We start from the raw sequence: 8,493 nt of genomic DNA on the forward strand, positions 1-8,493 counted from the left end.
AACAAAAATAAGCAGCTGGGCAGTGGTGGCTCACACCTTTAATCCTAGCACTTGGGAGGCAGAGGCAGGTGGATTTCTGAGTTCTAGTCCAGCCGGTCTACAGAGTGAGTTCCAAGACAGCCAGGGCTATACAGAGAAACCCTGTCTCGAAAAACCAAAAAACAAACAAACAAAAAAAAAGAAAGAAAGAAAGAAAGAAAGAAAGAAAGAAAGAAAGAAAGAAAGAAAGAAAGAAAGAAAGAAAGAGAGAAAGGAAAAGAAGTAAGTAGTATGTTCACCTTTTTAAGAGAGTGCTTTTGGGTGTCTACTTGTTATTCTTTCAAATAACCATTGTACATATTTGAACCACTCGGTCATCTCACAGTTGTCTTTCATAGTGCCTTGCCCTGAACTTACTTTGTTCAGGAGTCTATTATGTGATTCATCTTTGGTTCTCTGGTTTGCTGTGAAGAATGAGTTTTTTCAGTAAACCTTTTCTGTCACACTATTTTATATCCTAAATAGAACTATTTTAGAGGTGTAAACTTTACCTAAAATTTTTGATCACTTTGTACGTGTGTTGAGATTGCTTACAACACTGCACATGAGTGTGTGTTGTACTATATGGTTGGTGGAGGTCAGAATAACTTTCCTGAGTTGATTATCTCTTTCCACTACTGGTTCAGGAGTCAAACTCAGGACACTAGGCTTGTGCAGCAAGTGTTTTTGTGGCTGAGTCACCTTACTGGCCCTGTTCCAGTGTGTGAAGCAATAAAGTAATATTAGGAGACAAATCTGTAAAATATTGTATATATAATAAATACCCATTAATACTAATTTATTTAATTAGTATTGATTTGTTTACATTTGTTTGTTTGTTTATTTACTTATTTATTTTTGAGGCAGATTCTTTCTATATAGTCCTGGATTTCCTACATCTCACTCTGTAGACCAGGTTGGCCTGGAACTCAGAGATTTGCCTTCCTCTGCCTCCTGAGTGCTGGGATAAAGGCATGTGCCTCCACCCCCAGCCTTGGTTTTTCTTGTTGTTTGATGTTATATTTTGCTTGTTTTGACTTTAGGTCAGACAACTGGATTCAGCATTAGAAATCTGTAAGGAAGAACTTGCTTTGCATTTGAATCAATTGGAAGGAAATAAGGAAAAATTTGAAAGACAGCTGAAGAAGAAATCTGAAGAGGCAAGTTACTCCTTTTTTTAAATTTTTTTTTTATTTTTATTTTTTTTATTTTCGAGACAGGATTTCTCTGTATTCTTGGCTGTCCTGGAACTCATTCTGTAGACCAGGCTGGCCTCAAACTCAGAAATCCACCTGCCTCTGCCTCCCAAGTGCTGGGATTAAAGGCGTGTGCCACCACCGCCCTTTATTTAGAAAATTTACTCCTTTATTTAGAAAATTTACAGGGTTTTTTTTCTTTTTTCTTTTTAAATGTCTGAATTCTTTGCCTGCATATGCACCTGCATACTAGAAGAGGGCATTAGATCCCTTTCTAGATGGTCAGGAGCCACTGCTGGGAATTGAACTCAGGACATCTAGAAGAGCAGCCAACGCTCTTAACTGCTGAGCCATCTCACTAGCTCCAAATTTACAAGTTTTTGCTCTTATTGTTGTTTTGTTTTATTTTTAAATAGTATTTTCAATATACTTAATTTTGTTTGGCGTTTTTAAAAACAAGATTGTCTAGGGTATCCAACGGTAACTTCAGACTTGCTATATAATTGATGGTATAGAATTTATGATCTTCTACTTGTCAAGTGGTGAGATTACAGATGTGTATAAGCATACCTGGTTTATGTGCTGCTGGGGATGGCACCTGTGGCATGCTAGGTACCCCAAGTTGTTTTTCTATTACTGTGGTAAGACACCATGACTAAGGCAACATAAAGAAAAAAGAATTTATTTGGAGCTTCCAGCTTCAGAGGGTTAGAATCTATGACCAACACAGCAGGAGCATAGCGGCAGGCATGGCACTGGAGCAGTAGCTAAGAGCTTATATGTTGAGACACAGCCATGAGGCAGAGAGTTAACTGCAAATGGATGAGTCTTTTGCAGCCTCAAACCCTATCCCCAGTGTCACATGTCTTCTAACAAGGTCACATCTCCCAATCTTTCCCAAACAGTTTCACCCACCAAGTACCCAATGATATATGCCTATGGGAACCATTCTCTTTCAGACCACTATACTAGGCAGAATCTTTTAATAACTGAGTTACATCCTCATCTCCTTAATATGCTTAAAAAGTACATCTTTATATATAGTGTATATGACATTAAAAACAAATTCTAAATTATATATTCTTTAAAGAACAGACTATTTCATTACAGCATTAAAATATAATACCTTAAAATTCAAATAGATTTATTTTTTAGAATCATAGTAATAAGTTACAAGTTTTATAGAATAATTTTAGTATAAATTAAATAATATCTAAAGCATTGTTTTAGATTTAGGAGTATAAAATTCTTCAAAAATTTGATTTTTTGTTTTTTGTTTTTACTTTTCTTTCTTTTTTTTTTTTGTATCTCTGTGTAGCCCTAGCTGTCTTGAACTCACTCTGTAGATCAGGCTGCCCTTGAAATCAGAGATCTGCTTCCCTCCTAAGTATTGGGATTAAAGATGTACACCATTACTACTTGGAAAAAATTAAAAATTTTTGTTTTTGTTTCTTCTTGTTGTTTAATGATTAAAAATCAGGTTTTACAAGCTGGACATGGTGGTCCATACTTATAATCCCAGTACTTGGATGTCTGATTCAGGAGGATCAGGAGTTTTAAGGTGACCCTGAATTACCTAGTTTTAAGGTATCCATGGCTACATAGTGCGATACTATATTTTTTTTAAAATCAGTTTTAGAAAGTAAACTTTATTGAGATAAAATTTGTAGTTACTAGATTAAAGACCCTTTTTGATATGCTAAAGAGATGGCCTAGCAGGTTAAGCCACTTTCACCAAGCCTGATGATGGCCTGCACTCTGTCCTAAAGTCCACATGATAGGAAAGAGAACTGACTCCCCTGCTTGTACTCTTGTCTCTACATAGGCATGAAACAAAAATTGTCAAGTTCTAATTATGTCCTCTGCTTCTACTTACTTATTTTGTTATCTCAGACAGAGATGGCCTTGATATGGCTCTAGCCAGCCTCTAATTCATAATACTCCTGTCTCAGCTTCCCAAGTGTTGGGGTTTTAGGTGTGTACTACCATACCTGCCTTAAAGATATCTTTTAAAAAAATTTTGAACTGGTGAGATGGCTCAGCAGGTAAGAGCAGGAAAGACTGCTCTTCCAAAGGTACTGAGTTCAAATCCCAGCAACCACATGGTGGCTCACAACCATCTGTAATGAGATCTAACGTCCTCTTCTGGTGTGTCTGAAGACAGCTACAGTGTACTCACATACATAAAATAAATAAATGCATCTTAAAAAAAAATTTTTGGAGACCAATGTACTGAAACCTTAAATATTCAAAGTGAATCATTAAAATTTTATAGTTGACATTGTTATTCCTTTATGTGTTAGAATGTGAATATTCTATATTTATTTGCCACAATATTATATAAATTATTATATTAAAAATATTTAATATTCTAAATAACACCAGATTTTATTATGTATGATTTTGGTTTTATATCTTTAAAGGGAAAAGGTCATCAAATGAAGTATATCAATCCAAGGCTCCCTTTGTTCTGTGATTTCCTTTGTTCCTGTTGAAAGCATTTCCCTGTTCCTGTTGAAAGCATTGAAATGTGACCTGATGTATGCTCTTCCTACCTAGAGAAAGCCATTTGTGACTTCAGAGTATAAGGTCACATAAGAACAGTTTACCAGCCTATAAGTTTGAAAACTCTCTTTTCAGGAAGGAAGCATATTTTAGCATCCTAGCCAGCCAAAAACATGGTATTGCATAGGAATATTTCAAAACGTAGCAGACAAGAGCCAACCTATAAGCATGTGTGATTCACCTCCCCTGTCAGAATTATGAACCCTGCCCTTCTCTCTCCGTGACCAACCATGCTGCATGAAAAGTGGGACAATTAAGGAAAGTAAACCTTTTACATGGTTTTTATTTGAAACATTTCATTGTAAAAAGAAATGTGCGTATCTTTGCTAGGTATATTGTTTGCAGAAAGAGCTAAAGATAAAGACTCATAATCTTGAAGAGTCGAGCGAACAAAATGCTATTCTACAGCATACTCTTCAGCAGCAGCAGCAGATGCTACAGCAAGAGACCATTAGAAATGGAGAGCTAGAAGATATTCAGAGTAAACTTGAAAAACAGGTATATATTATTGATTAATAATAGTTTGATTTTTATGAAATAAAATTTAAAAATCATTTGCAGATATTTGATTAGTAAACATAATTTTCTTATGTAATCAGACCTAGATCTCTTACTACCATGGTCAGATTTCTTATGCTACAAAATTTTATTATAAAAGAATCCTTCCCCCCCCCCAAAAAATAACTGCTACTGGGCTACATATATAAGTTTTGATCTCAGGATTATAGCCAGTGGTACACTGCCTGTCTAGTACTCATAAGGCTCTGGGTTCAATTTTTAAGACTACAACCAAGATTTGTTTAAGTAAAATAATGATGCTATCATTTCACTGAAAGAATCCTAGACAATTTGATACTAGAGAGTAATCTTTTTCCTTTAATTCATTATTTGTCTGAATCTCTTTCATATATATTCTATTTTTTGTCTTTCTTAAGAAATAAAATATATAAAAATATAGATTTTCTGATTTCTTCTTAGTACATCATAATTTTTTAGTCATATATTCAAATTAAATATATATTATTGGCAAATAATATATTGGCAGAATATATTGGCAATACATATATATTTTGCAGTCATCTTCAGATACCCTCTTCCTTTTTTTGACATGAGAAGAAAAAAACTTTTCAAATTGGGATAATAAAAAGGGGAAATAGGGTACAAGAGAGTGGCTAAGAGTACTGGCTGCTCTCCCAGAGGACCTGGGTTGAGTTTCCAGCACTCACATGGCAGCTCACAACTGTCTGTAACTCCAGCTTCAGGGGTTCTGACAAGTTCACACAGACACGTGCAGGCAAAACACCAATGAATAATTAATAAATTATTAAAAAAAATGAAAAGGGAAATTTTTACTGTTTTATTTCATTCCCTTCCTCCTTGTTTATATTCCTTCCTCTCATGTGTAGCAGGCATGCACTAAGTCTTACCTGGACTTGTTCAGTTCTTATAACTCACTTTACTGTTACAAATGTGCCACTACTGTAAGGAAATATATCTTAAAACTTAGTTTTATTCTTATTGCTTCAAAGCATCCTCATTTATATTTTAATTTTATTATTATTAAATTTTTGGGATGGACTCTTTTATATTGCTGAGATTGGCCTTGAGCTCTGGGACGCAGGCACTCTTTCAGCCTCAGCCTTCCCAGTGTTTGAGCTGTAGTTACATACCACCACACCAAAGCTTACCTTGATTTTTAGAATACATCTAAAACTAAATGATTGGTTAGGCTACATATAAAGTATTTTTTTCCTGGATAGTGTTGGCTTGTAATTAAATTTAAACACTTAACTGAAAAATGCTTAACAGGTATCGAAGCAAGAACAAGAGCTTCAGAAACAAAGGGAGAGTTCAACAGAAAAGTTGAGAAAAATAGAAGAGAAATATGAAACAGCCATACGGGATGTAGATTTGAAAAGGCAAAAAATTATCGAGCTAACTGGTACTGCCAGGTAAAATTTGAATATAGTAGTTTTATTAGCCTTCTCAACTTTGTATTGGTAAGTTTGAGTTTCAGATTGATAATATGCAGTGAGATATTTTTCTCAGGAATTAACCTCTTCATAGCCTGAGTTCCTGTAGCATTTTCTTGTGTCTCCCTCATATCCTTCATTTTATATTTTTTTATTATATTACAATTTTTGCTTTCTTATCTTAAAATAAGGACCCTATTTAGCTTACTTTAGGGTTCCCCACAACATTTGGTATAATCAGCACAGGTCTCCCGTTTACAGCTCAGTCACTGCCTTATTAGATTGTAAACAACACTGAAAGCTACAGGCAAAGCTCTGCTCACACTGTGGAATCTCTCAGGAGACCTAATTGGGTGGGGGTTTTTGTTGTTGTAGTTTTGTTTCATTTGGTTTTTCAAGACAGGGTTTCTCTGTGTAGCCCTGGCTGTCCTATAACTCACTCTGAGGACCAGACTGGCCTCGAACTCAGAGATTCTTTGCTTCCCTAGTGCTAAGGATTAAAGGTATGCGCCATCACCATCCAGTCAGGGGACCTAATTGCATATGGGATAAATAATTCTCAGCCTTGACTAGACATTCAAAATTATCTCAGTAAATTGACATAATTCTACCCCCATTTATACCAGTAACAGTCAAATGTGAACTTACATGCAGGAACTAAAACCTTATGTCCCCAGATTTCCTTTTTCATTGACAGAGATTTAAGTATTAAGATAGGGCCTCTGGGTTTAGAGTAGTACTTATTTGACCAGATACACGCTTCTCAACAGTGCCAGTGACATATTGTTCCTTCAATATTTCATTCCTACTGACAGGTATTTTAGCCACTAATATAGCATTTCCACTAGTGACAATCGTGAGGCCATGAAGACTACTCATATTGTAGCACTATCCTTGAAATACAAGGATACAAAATACAAGAAATGCTAGATTTCCAATCCCAGGCCCATTGCTGTTTTCTCCTATCACAGCCAACCTCTGAAAACTCCTGTTGTATCTTCTGGAGCTCATACACATCCACTATATTCCCTGTCTTTTCTTTTCTCTTACTATAATAAACCTCTGATATTACCATGAGGACATTACTAGTTCTCTTGCAGCCTTCTAAACTAAAGAAACTTTTTCCCATGTTCTTATACCAGAGAGTCAAAGTTGTACTCTGAACTAATGTCATCAGATAATATCCACCTGTTCTCTCCAGTATCAGCTCTGGTTCATCAGTATTCATTTAACTGGTTCATGTTATGACTTGAGTTTTCCTTTTTAAAAGCTTTCTTTTCTGATTATTATATTTCTGTCATGCTTCAGACGTCCCCATAGCTTACCCTAGAGCTCACTGTTTCTAATACTTACTTTTTTTTAATATATACTATTCTGATACCCTTTTTGCTTCCTGTCCTCTGCTTTGTTTCTGAGACAGGGCCTTCGTGTGTAAGCTAGGCTGCTTCAGACTCACAAACTTTGTTCCTCATCGCCCTCCTCCCACTTGAGCTGAGACTATAGCTGTTACTCTTCTTTACTGGCCTGAGAATCAAGTTAGTCACTGAAATCACTCTGTTAGACTTCTCTTTGGCTTATGCTGATACATCTACAAATTTCTAATCACTTTTAAAACTAAAAAAGCCATCTTGATAATAAGTGTTAAGTAAAAAAATCACTGATTCCATATGATTAGTATGGTCTCTATGATAATTTATTTAGCCTCTTCATTAATGTTTCAGATAATGGAACTATCACATGCTTATCCTTGCATTTTCTCAATCTCTATAAAATTTTATAAAGTTATGTGTAGTTAGACTGATTTTTTTAAAGTATAATAGGCGACTTAAAAATCTGAGTGGAGATTTTGCTACTATTTAACTTAATAGAATTTGTATACTTAAAGTAAGAGACAAGACTTTTAAAGTTTCCAAATTACATGTTCTACTGTTTGGTTTTTTAATTAGGCAAGCCAAACTTGAGATGGATCAGTACAAAGAGGAGCTGTCTAAAATGGAAAAAGAAATAATTCATTTGAAGCGAGATGGGGAAAATAAATCCATGCAGCTTTCTCAGTTAGATATGATTTTAGATCAAACAAAAACAGAACTAGAAAAGAAAACAAATTCAGGTAAGCAACAAGTTAGCTGAATTTAACTTAAATATAATACCTGTACATATATATATATATATATATATATATATATGTGGTGGTTTGAGTAGGAATGGCCTCTATAGGCCCATATATTTGAATGCTTTGCATCAGGGGGCACTACTGTGCCACTACTTTGAAGGATTCTGGGCTGTGGCATTGGTATGACCTTGTTGAGGAAGGCTTTAAAATTTCAAAAGCCCAAGCCAGGCCCAATTTGGCTTTCTTTTCCTGCCAGTTTTGGATCAGGATGTAGGTCTCAGTTGCTACTCCATTTTCTGCTTGCATGCCATCATAGTCCCTACCACAATGATAGTGATCTAAACTTCTAAAACTGAATGAAAGAAATGTTTTCTTTCTTTTTCTCTAAGAAAAATATTCCTTTTTGTTTTATGTGCATTGATGTTTTGCCTGAATGCATATCTGTGTGAGAGTGTCAGGTTCCCTGGGACTGGAGTTACAGACTGTGAGCCACCATGTGAGTGCTGGGAATTGAACCTGTCCTCTGAAAGAGCAGCCAGTACTCTCAACTGCTGAGCCATCTCTCCAACCCAAACGTTTTCTTTCCTAAGAGTTGCCTTAGTCAAGGTGTCTCTTTTTTTTTTTTTTT

General features: G+C 35.5%; 1 protein-coding gene across 10 annotated transcripts in view; it reads left to right on the forward strand.

The window, feature by feature from the left end:
• The window catches only part of Ccdc18 (coiled-coil domain containing 18), a 120,667-nt gene that overhangs the window by 70,595 nt on the left and 41,579 nt on the right, over nt 1–8,493 (forward strand). For all 10 annotated transcript variants that reach the window (XM_031337227.1, XM_031337231.1, XM_031337230.1 and 7 more), the window contains 4 exons: nt 1,062–1,178; nt 4,110–4,277; nt 5,589–5,731; nt 7,699–7,862. In XM_031337227.1, coding sequence (XP_031193087.1) covers nt 1,062–1,178; nt 4,110–4,277; nt 5,589–5,731; nt 7,699–7,862 — 592 coding nt within the window. The remainder of the gene's footprint in view (nt 1–1,061; nt 1,179–4,109; nt 4,278–5,588; nt 5,732–7,698; nt 7,863–8,493) is intronic.

Source organism: Mastomys coucha, unplaced genomic scaffold (assembly GCF_008632895.1).
Source record: "Mastomys coucha isolate ucsf_1 unplaced genomic scaffold, UCSF_Mcou_1 pScaffold22, whole genome shotgun sequence".
Lineage (NCBI taxonomy): Eukaryota > Metazoa > Chordata > Mammalia > Rodentia > Muridae > Mastomys > Mastomys coucha.